The 17012-nt window shown below is 40.4% G+C and overlaps 2 protein-coding genes across 2 annotated transcripts in view; one reads left to right on the top strand and one right to left on the bottom strand.

Annotated features, from left to right (window-relative positions):
* The window catches only part of MRPL13 (mitochondrial ribosomal protein L13), a 28211-nt gene extending 20630 nt beyond the window's left edge, over nt 1-7581 (bottom strand). The window contains exons 1-4 of the mRNA XM_070940357.1: nt 7504-7581; nt 5385-5508; nt 3173-3266; nt 1973-2033 (exon numbers count right to left, since the gene is read on the bottom strand). Of these exons, the coding sequence (XP_070796458.1) occupies nt 1973-2033; nt 3173-3266; nt 5385-5508; nt 7504-7530 (306 nt within the window). The 5' untranslated portion in view covers nt 7531-7581. The remainder of the gene's footprint in view (nt 1-1972; nt 2034-3172; nt 3267-5384; nt 5509-7503) is intronic.
* An 82-nt stretch (nt 7582-7663) lies between these two features.
* The window catches only part of MTBP (MDM2 binding protein), a 28909-nt gene continuing 19560 nt past the window's right edge, over nt 7664-17012 (top strand). The window contains exons 1-9 of the mRNA XM_070940356.1: nt 7664-7748; nt 9714-9794; nt 10552-10625; nt 10709-10854; nt 11193-11251; nt 12936-13080; nt 13621-13738; nt 14914-15054; nt 16841-16935. Coding sequence (XP_070796457.1) covers nt 7679-7748; nt 9714-9794; nt 10552-10625; nt 10709-10854; nt 11193-11251; nt 12936-13080; nt 13621-13738; nt 14914-15054; nt 16841-16935 — 929 coding nt within the window. The 5' untranslated portion in view covers nt 7664-7678. The remainder of the gene's footprint in view (nt 7749-9713; nt 9795-10551; nt 10626-10708; nt 10855-11192; nt 11252-12935; nt 13081-13620; nt 13739-14913; nt 15055-16840; nt 16936-17012) is intronic.

Genomic DNA, 17012 nt, shown 5'->3' with positions numbered 1-17012 from the left:
TTCTACAAGTCATCATCATGAAATGTTCAACAAACTGCATGATAGTGGCAACCCAACCACTTAACTAGATAGTAAAACCAACATATCAAGAAAGTAGCTGGCTAGAAAAGAAATACTTCCTTCTAATACAACTTCTAAAGTTAATAGAAATCAAATAACCTTTTTTGAATTTCACCTACAATGCCAGTCATAACCTGTTTAATTGTAAATTAACTAGCAAAATAATCAGATCTGTATTATAGCATAGGAAGCATGTGTACTAGCATTAAAGCTAGCTTATTTAGATCAATATGCTCTGGTCCAGGCCCTGATAGTTGGTAGTATCTGATTGGCTTTGATGATCTTTAAAACTCAGGATGATCAGACCTGGCTAGTGGGTGGCAATCCGAACGTATCAGGGCTGTAGGAGAAATTCAGTCTGAACAAATAGTAGGATAAATAATTTCTAAACACATGTCAAAGAAACAACATGAAATGCCCATTAGCTAAAAAGGAATACAATCAAAAGATACAATCATGATAAAGCTCATTATCTACATTAACTAAGTTATTTCAAATAGGCCACAATGTAAATATTTATTTATTTAGAAAATTTATTTGCTTGCCTGTCTTGTATCCAATGACTCTGGGGAGAAATATACTATAAAATATTAGCCAGTAAAACTTCAGGGAATGCATCTCACATAAACTAGTCACGTCATCATTTTATGCCTATGTTTTTTGCTCCTGCCATAAATGCCGAATATGTAAGCAATTCTTTTCGTGACTCTGCTACGCTTTCCCAAGTGCCCTCAACAAGGACCAGTACTACGGTCAAACATCAAAGCCAACTATGCGTCATCACATCACATCTTCTACAGAGTAGAAGAACATCAGAAAGCATCAGAACAAACTTTTTGGCCAAAGCCAAGATGGCTGAGATTAAAAAAAAGATGATCGTGGCAAAATAGAAAACGATTTTGCCACAATCATGGCAAAACTATTTTACAAAATGGCAAAGAAGGAGCTGTTGAGGAATATCAAGCAAAACAAAGGAATGCACAGAGATCACAAATCCAAAGAGTGAGAAGGGCTTGCAGGGAGATCAGACAGAAAGTTGCCTGGAGAAACAAACAACCACTATATAAAAAAAAGTTACAAATGAAATTAACCTCAAACATGATACATAGCCAGACCTTGGGAAGGGAAAATAAAATTAGAGAAAGAAGTTATCCAGGGAGAAACGGAACTTAATGTTCCAGATATTACCATGAATAGATATCCCAGCATCACACTATCTATCTTTTGCAATCCTGTATTATTTAACTAAACTATTAAGCAACATGGCCATTCAAATATTCAGCACGAGTACTATGCATCCACAGAGGTATGGCCTAGTGATGGCTAACCTTTTTGCCGTTGCGTGCCAAAAGCGGGGGGAGCACGAAGGTTCGTGTACGCACGTGTCCACACCTATAATTCAATGTGCCCTGCCTCCCATGTGCAACCTCCCCACGCTTTTGGCACGCGATGGCATGGTAGGCCCGTTTTTCGCCCTCCCCAGGCTCGAGAGGCTTTTCTGGAGCCTGGGGAGGGCGGAAAACGGCCTTCTCCACCCCCAGAGGCCCTCCAGAGGCCAGAAACAGCCCGTTTTTCCCAACTTCTGGTGGGCCCGGAAGGCCCGAAAATCAGATGGCCGACACTGGAGCTGAGCTAGGGCAACGCTCGCATGCCCACAGATATGGCTCCGCGTGCCACCTGTGGCACGTGTGCCATAGGTTCGCCATCACGGGCCTAGTGGTTAGATCAAAGGACTATCAATGGCAGGAAGGAATAAGTAGAGCGTCGTTTAAGGCAGAAGACAAATATATGAGGTTAGAAATGGAACTATAAGTCAGGTGGATTGTTACAGAACCTCCTCCTGACAGAAATCTATGCAGAGAAAGTCAGCAAATTATTTAAAGGCACAGATGGAGAAAAGGCGAGCACTTACTGCTGTTGGATCTTTTTTATGTAGTTCAGCAGCTGTAAGTTGCAGGAAGCCACCGGGGTATCTACGATACAAAAATGACAGCCAAAGTTCATTTAGAAACAGGCAAAAGTGAATGTGCCTGTAAGAATGTGGCCAATAAAAAGAGCTTGGAAAACAATACCCTCCTCAACCTTTCTTCCTTGAGCACATTCTTCCAGATTTGGTTAACCATTTTAAGCCTCTTTCTGCCTCTATTCCCCTTCCTTAGCCAGTACTACTATTTTATGTATTTATTTAGTGTTGGCAGACTGCCTTGAGATTTACACAACCAGCCCCCCCAAAAAAACAAAAACAAAAAAAGACTCCAGCATCTCCCCACCAGGAATCAGCACCCAGATCAGCACAGAGTAACTCCAAGGTCAATTTCAGACCAATAATCAAGTAAACAATACCCCAGTCAAGAAACTGCCAAAGAGCCATCAGTAAACAGCCCAACCAAAGAATCTCTAAGACAGCCGCCACCCTCACATGCAGGCAAGTCACCGGGATATAAACTGACAGCAAACAGCACTCCTTACTAGCACTGATGTTGTTACCTAGGTGGGTAATGAAACGTCTGCAAGAAAACAAGCAAGTTCCGAGAGCACCAAGGACGCCTCATTTCAACCCTGAGCTACAAATATCCTCCTTTATGATAACTATTAAGTTCACAATCTAGCACTGAATTCATTGCTTAACAGTGCTTACTACGACCAGAAACACTGTCATTAGTGATATAGTCAAAAAGCCATGTAAATGGCCTGCTTACCTATGGCAGTTCCAATAATCCCAGTTCCCGTTGTTAAGCAAGGACCTCCCATAACCATAACTTGTGACTTGCTAGTGACTTTCCCGCTGACTTTGCTTTCAGAAGCCAGCGGGAAAGGTTGCAAATTGTGGTCACATGACCACGGGACACTGCAAATATTGTAATTGCAATTTGGGTGCTGGGCGCCCAGATCATAATCACATGGCCAGAGGGATTCTGCAGTGGACATAAGTATGAGGACTAGTCATAACTACAACTTGTTCAGTGAAAATACAAATGATCGCTGAATGAGAGGCTGTTAAAAGTTGAAACTCATGTACTTGTTATCATAAAAGCAATGTTAAAGGTAACTTACAATAATTTTATGTTTTGGAAACATTCATTTTGTAGATGTAAGATTATGGAAAACTTACCCACTGTGTGATGAGTACACTTTCTGCTCCCATTTGTTGCCAGAAAAAGCAACATGCCTTGTATTAATGATGACAACATGATCCCCAAGGTCACCTGTTTTTTATAAAAAAAAATATTTGTCCGTTAATAATTTTATCTCTAATCAGGGTGGATAAAAATCAATGATTTTTTTAAAAAAAATCAAAAAAAAATCAGTTTTTTTTAATTTAAATCGGATTTTTTTTATTTTTATCGAATTTATTTTAATAAAAAACTTTTGGGGTAAAAATCTATTGTAAGATAGTTTTCTATTTAAGATACATAAATAATTTAGTTTATTCAGCATGAAATGGAGCTTAGTTATGTAGCATGAGGCTGTATATTCTGCAACACTGGGACTATCGGTGAGTCAACAGTGGGTCAAAGGAGTAGCATTGATGACAGTTGCTCTTTAAAAATTATGATTTAAATCGAGTTGATTTAAATCAAGCCTTTTTACTAGTGATTTAAATCATGATTTAAATTGTGATTTAAATCAACTCGATTTAAATCAAATCCACCCTGTCTCCAATCAAAAGATCTGATTGTATATAATGACAATATTAGAATAGAATAACAGAGTTGGAAGGGACCTTGGAGGTCTTCTAGTCCAACCCCGTTTAGGCAGGAAACCCTACACCACTTCAGACAAATGGTTATCTAGCATCGTCTTAAAAACCTCCAGTGTTGGAGCATTTACAACCTCTGCAGGCAAGTTGTTCCACTGATTAATTGTTCTAACTGTCAGGAAATTCCTCCTTAGTTCTAAGTTGCTTCTCTCCTTGATTAGTTTCCACCCATTGCTTCTTGTCCTGCCCTCAGATGCTTCCTCTTCTTTGTGGCAGCTCCAACACAGAATGATATAAATCCAAAACATTGACACATTCCTTTTAATGGAGTCCATTCATTCATCTGAAAGTAAATCAAATGGCTAGCAAATAAAGCCATTGCCGTGGGATGTGCAATGCATTGTCCGAAACGACTCAATTTTTGAGACACATATATGGGGTTGAACTTTGATCTAAAAATATCTGAAGGGTTTCAGTTTACTAACACAAATTATTACCCACAAATCATGTTTTGCCCTCTACATAATATCTATGTATGCCAATGTTTAGTAGGCTTTTCATTAAAAGAGCCTTGGTAGTACAGTGGTCTAAAGCACCCTGTTATTAAGACCAGCTGCCTGCAATTACTGCAGGTTCGAATCTCGCCAGGCTCAAGGTTTCCATCCTTTCTAAGGTAGGTAAATTGAGGACCCAGTTGTGGGGGCAATAAGCTGACTTTGTATAAATATACAAAAGGATGAAGGCTATTGCTTAGTGCATTGTAAGCCGCCCTGAGTCTCCGGAGAAGGGCGGCATATAAATCAAATTAAAAAAAAAAATCTAGAAATTGAATATAGTATAACGAGCCATACAAAATTAAAACCATTCAAGTGCAAACTTAAACAGGACAATAGTGAAATACTACTAAGAAAGCTTGCTAGATGTCCTTGGGAACATCTCAAAAACTTTCAGTGACTAGGGAACTGAAAAACTAGGTTTTACAGTTATAACTTTTTTTCTATATTTACATATTTTATCATTTTGTAAGCCGCTCAAAGTCACTTTGAACCATGCAGCAAATAAATTTAATTAAAAAAATAGATCGTTCGTTGATGCCAAAATCCAATTAAATCTAGAGCCTACTTAACGGCATCGTGCATATATTATTTTACTCCAGATGTTCTGGGTGATTCTGGCTGAAATCTCAAAAGAATATTGAAATCTTCAAATTATTAATTTTAAAATAAATACAAAATAATGTTGGCTTCAAAAATCCTTTTAGATTCCATTATTTGGAATCATAGCCCCATATTCAACAAACCACCTACTCATTTTGTTGTTAAGAGTTAAACCAGGGATCTCCAACCTTGGCAACTTTAAGCCTGGCGGACTTCAACTCCCAAAAAATTCTGGGAGCTGAAGTCCGCCAGGCTTAAAGTTGCCAAGGTTGGAGACACCTGAGTTAAACCATAGTGTAAAACAACTCTTTGTTATAGTTGAGTAAAAAATCAATTACTGAAGATCTCTAAGATACTTAGTAGATGTAGTTCCAGTTTTGTTTATTCACTCTCCCTCCCCAATTTAGAACAGGAAAATAAATTGGTGCTGATGTAGTACATTTGTTTCAATCCAGAACGAAACTTACTCAGTGCGTGGTATATTGGCTTATGCTTTCCCTCCAGTCGGACACTTGCAATGGCTGCAAGTTTTCCTGGCGGTTGCATCCATCCATCTAAAAGGTACCAGGTTCGAGCAAATGTAGCCCATTGCTTAAAGAAATAATAGATGTAAAAATAAATGGCAAATGGCAACATATAACCTTGGATGCAAAAATTGTCATCGGGGCACTTTGGTACCACTTGGTACCTCATCCAAGAATTTTACAAAATACATCAAGAAATTGCAGCTTCCTGCTATAGCACCAGCGGAACTGCAAAAAACTGTGCTACTCGGAACATCGTATATTTTAAGAAGATACTTGGGGGATACCTAAGACACTGGCAGCAACCCGTATCAACCTTTAGCACCAGTCAATGGTATTTGTGACACATTTTTAAATGATGAGTTGACTGAGTTTCATGTTTAATGAATAAAAAAGATAATAACAATAATAATAGAACGAATAAATGAATATTAATATTAATGAATCATTAATGAAATTAATGAATAAAAATTTATAATAAAAAATTAAATTTACATGCTGTCTGTCTCCCAATGACTCTGGACTGTACAGCAAGAACAATGCTCTGGCAACTCCTGAAGGACTAACAAAACCCTCACACTACCCACATTTCCTAGATTCAGTATATATATGTAAGCTCAGCCACTGGTTGGTGGCCTTCTTCTCCTTCTCCTTCTCCTTCTCCCTCTCCTCATTATTATTATTATTATTATTATTATTATTAATTATTATCTTTATTCATTAAATATGAAACTCAGTCAACTGAACATTCAAAAATGCATCACAAATACCATTGACTGGTGCTAATGGTTGATACGGGTTGCTGCCAGCGTCCTAGGTATCTACCAAGTACCTTCTTAAGATGTACGATGTTCCAAGTAGCACAGTTTTTTGCAGTTCCGCTGGTGTTATTGCAGGAAGCTGCAATTTGCTGATGTGTTATAAAATTCTTGGACATGGTACCGAGTGCCCCGATGACAATGGGTATCACTGTTACATGTCACATCTATAGCCATGTAGTTTCTATGGCCAGTCGTGATATTTCATGATTTTTTCCAGTTCTTTTTCTTTGATTCTGGCATCTCCTGCTACCGCGATGTCAATAAATTGTACGGATGATGATGTTGATGATGACAGTATACACAGCAAACGAGATGACCATGCTGGATTTCGTATCCCAAATCACTAGTCGAACACTTTCCAACTGTTTAGGACTGTGTGATGTATCGGCGGATTATGTGAGCAGATCCCAGTAAGGTGGCCTTCTGCATCTGACCAAGGTGATCTTGTCAGCGCCAATTGTTATTGTTATTATTGTTGTTGTTTTTATTATTGTTGACAGTATATACAGCAAACGAGATGACCATGCTGGATTTCGTATCCCAAATCACTAGTCGAACACTTCCCAAGCGTTTATCATTATAATGATATTATTATAATATATATATATTTTAATTTGATTTATATGCCGCCCTTCTCCGGAGACTCAGGGCGGCTTACAATATTATATTATTAATTATATTATTATTATAATATATAATAATATATTATTATTATTATTATTATTATTATTATTATTATTATTATATCATCATCATCATCGCCATCATCTATTTGTTGCTTCCAAAGTCGTGAGCCAATCTATTCCAGCTACAAAGTCAGAGTCCATCTGCGGGGTTTCATTGCCTTAAGCCAGGGGTCTCCAACCTTGGCTACTTTAAGCCTGGCGGACTTCAACTCCCAGAATTCCCTAGTCAGCCATGTTAAATGGGGGAATTCTGGGAGTTGGAGTCCACTCCACTTAAAAGCGGCTAAGGCTGCGAAAACATGGCTTGAAGCCCACCTAGAAAGATCCTCCGGACTCTTCACGTGTCTAGAAACCATCCATCCAGCCGTTACTCTTGACTAGACCCTTAAAGCGACAGACCCAACGTCTCCAGGACTCTTAAAGGGGAGTGATATCACGCCTTTCCAATCCTTCTTCCATAGGCGGCTTCCTCAGGAGCCGGCCCTGCCCGAGAAAGACACCCCTCCCCGATCCCGAGGCAGGCGGCCGGACGGACGGACACAAAGTCACCCCTACCTGCGCAGACTTGGTGAAGCTCGCCATGGCTTCCACAGCGCGAGCGGAAGCGGTGGGCCGCCCGGACCATAGAGACGAGAGGTCAGAGCGGCACCTTCCTGAGCAGCGGAAGGGGCGGGTCAGCCGAAGCGGAAAGTCTCGCAGGGGAGGCGCGGGAGGTTTAACGGCGTCAGTCATGGACCGGTATCTGCTCTTCCTCAGCTGGCGGCTCCAGGGCGGCCAGGCGGGTCCCGGAGGCTTTTCAGGTGCCGTTTCGTGGGGGTAAAAGCTCTTGGGCTGAGGGCGGGTGGGGGAGCCCTCTTTCATTCTTATCCGGGGCACGGCCGTGGCTTTTTTGAGGTGGGTGGGTGGGTGGAACGAACGGCTAATTTTGCCCACTTCGGGGATTTGCTCTCTGCCTGCCTAGGCTCAGATCTCCTGGTGGTCTCCCATCCGAGAACCGCTTAATTTTTTGGAGAGGACGGTTTAGTCCTGCCACCTAGCTGAGACTGTGGGGTTTGTAGGGAAGCCTCTGTCCTTTTCCTGTTCGGTTCCTAGGAATTTATAACTGGGGGAAACCAGGCTCAATAGCAGTGAGTGTGAGAGGGATCTTGGGAGTTTTAGTGGACAACCAGCTAAATATGAGCCAACAATGTGCGGCGGCAGTCAAAAAAGCCAATGCGATCCTAAATTGCATTAACAGAGGGATACAATCAAGATCAAGGGAGGTACTAATACCACTCTATAAAGCCTTAGTAAGACCATGCCTAGAGTACTGCATCCAGTTTTGGTCACCGCACTATAAAAAAGATGTTGAGACTCTAGAAACAGAGCAAAGAAGAGCAACGAAGATGATTGGGGACTGGAGGCTAAAACATATGAAGAACGGTTGCTGGAACTGGGTATGTCTAGTTTGATGAAAAGAAGGACTAGGGGTGACATGATAGCAGTGTTCCAATATTTGAAGGGTTGCTAAAAGAAGAGGGGTCAACCTGTTTTCCAAAGCACCTGCAGGCCAGACACGGAATAATGGATGGAAACTGAACAAGGAGAGATTCAACCTGGGAATAAGGAGAAATTTTCTGACAGTGAGAGCCATCAACCAATGGAACAGAAGTTGCCTTTGGAAGTTGCAGGAGCTTCATCACTGGAAGCTTTCAAGAAGAGACTGGACTTCCATTTGTCAGAAATGGTGTAGGGTCTCCTGCTTGAGGGGGGGGGTGGGGCGGGTTCGACTAGATGACCTACAAGGTCCCTTCCAACTCTGCTAATCTGTAAACTTTCCCCCTCCGTCTCCCCCACCTCTCTCTCTCTCTCTCTGTGTGTATGTATATGTGTATGTGTGCGCGCACACACACGCACAGAATCTGTTTATCAGTATCTATTTCTCTATCCTCCCTCTCTCTCAAAAGAATTATATAATAGGAATTTATGGTGGCCTTTCCACTAGGACTAGGTTGCCTTTCTAGATGTCTTCGATTATTGCAGTTACTATGCCATATATTATATATTTAATATATTATATATATATATATATTAAAAAGTATCCTTGGGTACTTCTTTATTGCAGTTACCAGTAGGTAACTATGGAGGGATGTTTGGAATAATTATTTGTGCTGCCTACAGAACTTCAAATACTCTCCCCCCCCCCTCCAAATGTTGACAGGATTAATTATTAGATAGTTGAGAGATCAGGATTTTTTCCACCCCCCTATTTGGCTTTTTCTTCTGTTTAAACCAATAGTCCTGTTCCTACAGCATAGTAAACCAACTCATGGAATGGGAGAGGGTGGGGGGGGGAAGAGAGGGTTGTTTTATGGAAATCTATTTAAAAAGGGTTTATTGACTTAGTCAGCTAATAGTTATTACCAGTATATCCCAAAGCAGAGTCAGGTTAAACTAATGTAGCTCCATCAATCTTGTAGGGAGATCTATGTCATGACAATAGATGCATTTTCCTCACTTAGTTCTCCAAGTGATCTCCCCAGAGGGGTGCATGCACGGTGGAACAGGGTGACCAGTGGGGTTTCTTTAAAAAACAACAAGATTTTGCACTCAAACCCAGATTCTATACAAATACAGATAATGAAAAATGTTTTAAACTAAATTTTTTTTTTCATTCATTGGGGTTGCCAATGGCGTTCCTAAAATGAGATTTTGTATTCTGATAAATAGGCTACATAGCCTTATTTTCATGATTTTTTTTCAATAAACTCAATTATGTTTTCCAGGTTTGACAGCTGAAAATATTTATAACTTGCTAAAAAAAAACTGCAATCCCTCTCTAAAGGCAACATTTGAAACTTTCCCAGGTAAGGGAAGCTTTTCTGCAGCAAACTACATTTTGCCTGGTACAGTGGATGAACTTAAACGGTTGAGGACATAGAGGGAGTGAACATCTGTAAACTTTGCTGCTTTTGAATTTGCTGAAATATCTCGTTGTTTGCTGTAAAAAGCAGAGATGAGGAACGATAAAGAAATCTGTTTGGAAGAATTACAATGTTTCTTGGTTTTTGAAGCCTGACATCAATCTTGCCAAACTAAAGCGAACTTGCATAAAGCATATACTTTGAGAATTATTACGGAGGAGTTGTCTTTGCCCTCTTTTGCTCCTGAAAATTATCTTAGTTGTCTCTTGTTCCTCTGGAATTCACCCCCTCCCTCTAGGGAATCTGGACTACCTTCATTACAGGCGTCTTAATAAATAAAACTACTACCGGTAGCTTTCTCACTACAGTGCAGGCAATTGTATCTGTAGCATACAATACAATTAAAAAAAAATCAAACACTGACAGAAAATCAACCAGCTAACTTTTTCCATGTGTGATGGGGAGGAAAGAAAGCACAATTAATTACTGCATTTATCTGAAATAGCACTTTGATTTGGTACCACTAGAGTTTTTTATGGTTTTTTTGAGAAAGGTTGCTTTCATTTCTTGTATGCTATTTTAATTCTTAAGAGCTATTGCAATGATGACACTTCTTTTAATAAGTTTTCATGAAGAATATGAGGCTTCTATTTTAATTTTCTAAAATTCATCGTAACATGTATATTACTTCTCCTTTTAGCATGTTCTCTTACTGGGATTCCATATGTGAAAGAATGGTATTTTGCAATTCAGTCAATATGTGGATTTTCCCAGGTGAGTCACTGGAAACATTTAATTACCCCAAACATTAGTTCCAGCTTGTTCATTCCTTATAGTATTTTCTTTTAATTGAATAGTTTTCTAGTACTGACTGGGAGGACATCAGTTTTGATGAAGAGACAGATCAAAGCAAAAGCTCTATCCGAAGAAATATTGAAGAATATCTTGGTGATCAGCATGTTGAGGAAGAAGACAATAATTGGGAATCTGTGCCACTCATTGAGTAAGTTGATCCCTTGTGGATATGTTAATATGTTGGAAAACATATCTGAGAATTCAGTTTCTGAACTTTGAAATGGTCTTTGAATGCATAGGGGAAAATAAATATTTTAACTAGGAGTAGCAGTAGAATAGCTGATTTAGCCAAAAATTGTTGATTCTGATAAATTCATTAACCAAAACTTCGATGGCAAGTTTTTCGTTTGAAGCAAAATCTTTTTTTTTTCTATACACAAATACAGTGCTTTATAATTTTGATCCTTGGATTGGGTAAAGCACTAAATGTTTTGAAGCATATTCTTGAATGAGAGTAATTTAATTTTTTTCATTCTTATATTTCAGTCTATATGAAGAATCTGCGGAGAGCATACATCTTTTAGCTGATAAACTTCCTGCTCCTGGTAATATGACCCTTTTGGAAACAAACTATTTTTGTGACAAAATCATTTTGTTAGTCTGTTTTCTGCTTATAATAATGCTCTGGTAAATAACTTGGCACACAAGGACACCTTACAGGCAAATTACAAATTACATAGCGAAAATCTGGAAGGATGCCCTTTCTAGGAGAAATTATTTAATAGCATGCAGTTTTGCTTAAAATAACGTAAAGGAATTAAAACATGCTCCATACCAAAGACAATAATGCTACTAGCAGTAAAGGAAAGGATTTTGTCTATGTGGGATCCTTAGTGCATTCTGAGCTCGGTTGTTTTCTTGCAGACATTTCATTACCGTACTGGATAATATCATCCATGCTCAATCCTAAGCACTGATGATGTTGCCTAGTTTGGAAATGAAACACATCCAAGAATGCAACCAAGCTCAAGAGTGTATCAGTGATCTCGAGTTCAACCCCGAGCTACAAATATTCTCTTCTATTGATTTTATTTATTTATTTGGTTTTTATGATGGCTTTATTTATGGTCAGCCCAAGGCAGTGTCTATACTTAATGCTCTTCTTCTGTGGTTGTCTACAAGCACAACTTTGTGAAGCGGCTTGGGCTGAAAGTGAGGGACTGGCCCAAAGCCCCCAGCCTGCTTCTGTGCCTAAGGGAAAACTAGAACTCAACCTTCCGGTTTCTAGTCCAGCACCTTAGCCACTGTGCCAAATTGGCTCTATGAATATTGATTGTTGAATTATGAAGCTGGCCTTGAAGCCCACCCAGAAGTTTCTGATCCAGAATGACTAGCATGGACAGTGAAGAGCATACTTTAGTGTATCCATGTCAGAACACTGTTGTTGTGGTCCACCAGCAGCCTGTGGAGCTGGCAGTGGAGTCGGACAGTGAGGAGGCTGGGGAGGACAATGGGCCAGTCCTGGAGTCAGGGGAAGGCCCGGACGAGGGCTCTGCATCGGAGGCAGAGATGGGGCCAGGGCCATCTGGGAGCGATGCACAGACTCTGGAGCCTCCAGAGGCGGATAGCATAGAGGCAGAGGAACAGGAGGAGCCTGTTCCTAGTGCACGCATGCAAAGAGCTGCCAGAAGGCAAGAGCAGTTAAAGCAAAAAGGATGACTCGGGAGTAAGGCCAGGAGATGATTGGCTCCTCCCAGAAGGCTTAAAAGAGCAGCAATGGCTCTTGGGATCTTTGTAGGAAAGTAACGTTGTTTCCTGTCGGTGTCTCTTGCTTCTGAACTTCCTGGGGTTTTGCCAAGAAAAGCCTTTGGCAGGGGGCCAAAGAAGACAAAGGTTGGTGATAAGGCCCAAGGACTGTTTATGAAGAATTTGTTTTGGAATTAATTTGGACTAAGCTGAGAATGAAGTAATTCTCAGCTGTTCTAATAAAATGCATTTGTTTAGGACTGATTGTGTCTGTTAGTAACTACTTGGGCCTAGGTCACAACAACTCTTTGCACACCCTACTGATTGCAAGTTGGCTTCTGGGTATGATTCAAGATGCTTCTTGTTAGCTATAAAGCCTTATATGCATAAGGCTTGGTAATTTGAGGGAGTACCTATCTCCCGTAGCATCTGCCCAGCCAATTCAATATGGAAGGGTTAAAAAACAGGAGTCCAATGTTCAGTTTCCTGCTCCTGCAAAAAAGCAGACTGAAATGTCAGTCTTTATGATATTTCCTTCTGCAGGAAAAGCAATGGTTGATGTTATTCTCCAGTCTTCAGAAATAGATGCCCCTCAGTTAAAAGACTGTTTACCTGTCATTGGCGCGCTAAAACACCTAAGAGAATGGCATGCAGCAAAGATCTCTATTGTAGCAGACAAAAGCAACAGGTGAGTCGTATTTAAATTCTTCAAATAAGATAATTGAGAAAGGGAGGATTGTTGATGTCATTTTAGGAGTACAGGTAATCCATAACTTATGAGCAGTCGCTTAGTGGCTGTTCAAAGTTATGGCAGACCTCAAAAAAGGTACTTGCATCCCACACTCAAAGTTACGATAGCTGTCGTCTCTCAACACCAGCATAATCACATGACCACATTTTGATGTGCTAAGTTGTTCAGATTCACTCGATAATTTTGGGCTAGTTATCCATCTCTTCTGCCAGTCACCCAGCCCAATTCACCTTGCGAGGAGAAGGGAGTTGCATGCTGCCTTGAAGAAAAGTGAAATACAAATCTTAACAGGATAAAAATAGATACCATTTTTATTAAGATTTAAATACTTTACAAAACGATAAGTGACATTCCATAGCTTTTTGTAACACTGTGGGATCACATTTAGTCTCCTAAAAATTATATGAAGCATTAACCTTGAAAGTTACTAAGATTTTAGTTAAATGTACACTACTTACACGTGTTTTCTTTTTACAGTACTTGGCAAAGATTTGCAGAATATCTTTCTGCTGATATCTTGGCTCTTGAAAACTTAAAAGACAGTATTGATTCAAGGGAACTGTGGAGAGGGAAGATTCAAATCTGGGAACAAAAGGTATTGGAGAGAAACCACTTTTTGTCAGCCTTCTTACTCCTGCAGCCAATTGGAAAACTTAAAAACTCCAGAGATTGAAGTAAAGATCACTTTCTCTTAATAAAAAGGTTATTAAGATTGAAGAAGCTTAATAAATGCATTGGGATAAGAACCTCTTCCATGAATGGAATAATTCTATAATATGAATTACTTGTTTATCCATAGGGGGTTTTTTTTGGGGGGGGGAGGAGGAGGAGGCAGCACAGTTTGCAGATCTGAAAAAGCAATCCACAGATTTTTATTCATTTATTAATTTTATATGCCATCCATCCAGGGATGGGCTCCTGGGGGGTTTAGCAGGGTTTGGGCGATCCTCTAGCCAAGGATCGCCAGGGTTTGGCGAACCCCCAAATGCCACCCCTGGTTGGTCACGCCCACCCAGCCCCTCCCAGGAGTCTCCACGCGGCCCGTTCATCATTCCAGGTAAGTGCAGGGGCTGCGCAGAGGGTCTGAGAGTGCAAAAAATGTGCCTACTGCAGGTTCCGGTGGTCTGGAAACGGGCCCAGGGGAAGCAATTTTTGCCCTCCCGGAGGCTCAAGAAAAGTCTCCGGAGCCTGGGGAGGGCAAAAAACGCCACCACCGCTCCACTGTGGTGCAGGCGGCCGACTAGGACATGTCCACCATGGCCATGCCCACCCAGCAACGGGGCAGCGAACCCGTTGCTAAAGTATCTGAAGCCCGCTTCTGCGTCCATCCTACTGTCAAGCTATTCTGTTGATTCCAACATGGATGAAAGGCTGGAAAGAAAGAGTGAAAGGAAGAGTAAAAATATACGGTGGGCTCAGATTAGAATACTGTGACAAAAGAGAAAGGAAATGGGTTTAGAAAGCATGTGTTCTATCTTACCTGTTTTGGGGGGATATCGGAATTATTGGGGTCAATGTACTTAAAAACCTACAGGAGAAAATGATTGTGCTAGCTTTAAAAATGTAGCTAATATTTTAAACAGGTATTTTTGACCCATAAATACTGTGCTTTCAAATTCCACTGGCTGCATTATAATGTCTCATTTTATATAATAGCCATCTTAAATAGCCATTTTATATACTGTAACAGATATCTTTAAAACGGGGGAGGGGGAGTAATACTTAAGAGCCTTATAGTTATCCTTTGCTTTTTTTTTTTCCTTTCTTCAGTTTGGATCTGAAATCGCATTTCCAGATTTTTGTATAAAAGGCACTGCATCTGGGCAGCCATTCAGCCCCGTCTGCTTAAATACTTTCTCTGCCGCTGATGAAAATAAACAGCCAAAGAATACCAATATTCGCTGTGCAGAGGTAACTGATGTGTTTGGTCTATCTGAATTGCAGTTCTTAGCATTTTAGAAGTCAGATAAATCTATGCTCAACTGTGCCATAAAATAGAATATTACTTTTTTTAAAAAAAAAACTTGGAAACAATATTCATCCAGAAAAGTAAACATTTTAAAATCTAGCCTTTTTATGGTTAAGTAAGTAAAATGCGTATGCCTAGAGGCATAGAAATTGAAAATCCATTTCATGGTGTTGTTAGCCTGTTTTGGAAATCTAGCTCCTTTGTTCTCCAGGAGTAATTTCAATTCAAGGAAAGAAGAGAATCTCAAGTCAAAATAAGAATTTTTTTTTTTTGCATTTCCCAAGTCTTTTGGAATAGGGTGGCATACTTGACATGCACACTTAGAACTTGTGGAAAACTCTCAGTATAGATGAAATGATCTTCAATTTTGTTTGTTTTATTACCAGGATATTTAGGGAAAAACACATATCAGATCTCAGTTTTAAGAAAACTGAATTTGAACGCATAGTAACAAATAGGCTGTTTGATATGACCAAGTGAGCTTTTAAAATGGAAGAAAGCTGCTCAAAATTTTATTATCAGGAATGTGGAATTTCTGGCTTGCTGGCTTCAGATGACAGATGTTTGTCTGCCAGGGAAATTAAAGCATTATTATTATTTTTTTGTCTTGTGCAGAACATAGCTGAGAGCAATAGGGCCCCTTCCAGTGGTAGGATCTACTGGTTCTGTGGGCGTGGCTTGGTGGGTGTGGCTTGGTGGGCATGGCCAGGGGGTGTGACAGACACACTTGGCTTCCTGCACCACCCTGGGAGCAAAAACGGGCCGCAGGGGGGCCGCCGCCCCTCCTTTGCCCCATTTTGGGCCTAGGAGGCCTCCCTGCACTTACCTGGCAGCCAAAATGGGGCATGTCGGGACACCTGGAAAGGGTGGGGCCAGCCAGCAATTTAACTAACGATTCATCTGAACCAGCCTGAACCGGCTGAATACCACCACTGGCCCCTTCTCTGAAATTGCATCTTCGGAGCCCCAGTGGTGAGATCCTTTTACTCCTGAAGTCTCATCTGATAACCAGCCTGGCAAGGGTATAGAAAGAAGCATATTTATCCCTTAATGCTTGTTTTTCATCATGCATTTATATATGCAGTAGATCATAGCCTTCTAGTTGAACTCCCTTCTCAAGCAGGAGTCCCTCAATGTCACCATAAATATACAACAGGGATAATAGCTAGGGTAGTTGCCCTAAAATGTAGAATCTAAGAGAATCAATAAGGAAAATTAACGAAGAGAAAAATTTAGAAAAGGAAAAAACTGTTGAAGTATTTCAGGTCAACATTGCTATTTGTTTGTTTGTCTGTCTGTCTGTCTGTCAAACATGTACAAGATAGCAGGTATTGGTATAAACATAAACAAAGGATGTAAGTACAGATAAATGGGGACAGTAGGACAGGGACGGTAGGCACGCTGGTGCGCTTATGCACACCCCCGACTTGCTCATAGAGTTTGCCTGCTAAGACAGATAAGGAATTAATTCTGTTTTGTCCAATTAAACCCAATCTACATTGTTTATTTTATCACCATCATCCATTTTGCTTCATTGTGGCAGACTTCATCACCTCTGTTGAATCTCTCACCTTTGAAATTTTTGGGGGTGTGCAAGGGTAAAAGAAAAATGAGAAAGCTCCTATCTGCAGACGTTCTTGTTTCCCCCACCCGCCCCCCCCCCAAAAAATAGTTTTGATAGTGTGTGCTGGAATACACAATCCAAATTACCTTTTAATTTTCTTTCAGGTGTTCCATTATTACGGTCCTGCTTTAAAATTTGTACAGATGGTGCTGTTGACTCACCTGCCAGCATGTTTAGTATCAAACCTCCAGTTTGAGCTGTATCCTTTTATAGCAGATGTCGTTTGGTTTGATTTAGGAGTGTTTTTTTTTTTTAACGCCCCCTGGAGACTGGAAA

The sequence above is a fragment of the Pituophis catenifer genome, unplaced genomic scaffold (genome assembly GCF_029215685.1).
Source record: "Pituophis catenifer annectens isolate HBS135680 unplaced genomic scaffold, rPitCat1.0.hap2 SCAF_3, whole genome shotgun sequence".
In the NCBI taxonomy this organism is placed as follows: Eukaryota; Metazoa; Chordata; class Lepidosauria; order Squamata; family Colubridae; genus Pituophis; species Pituophis catenifer.
The sequence above is the reverse complement of the archived record's forward strand: the minus strand, read 5'-3'. Positions and strand labels throughout refer to the sequence as shown.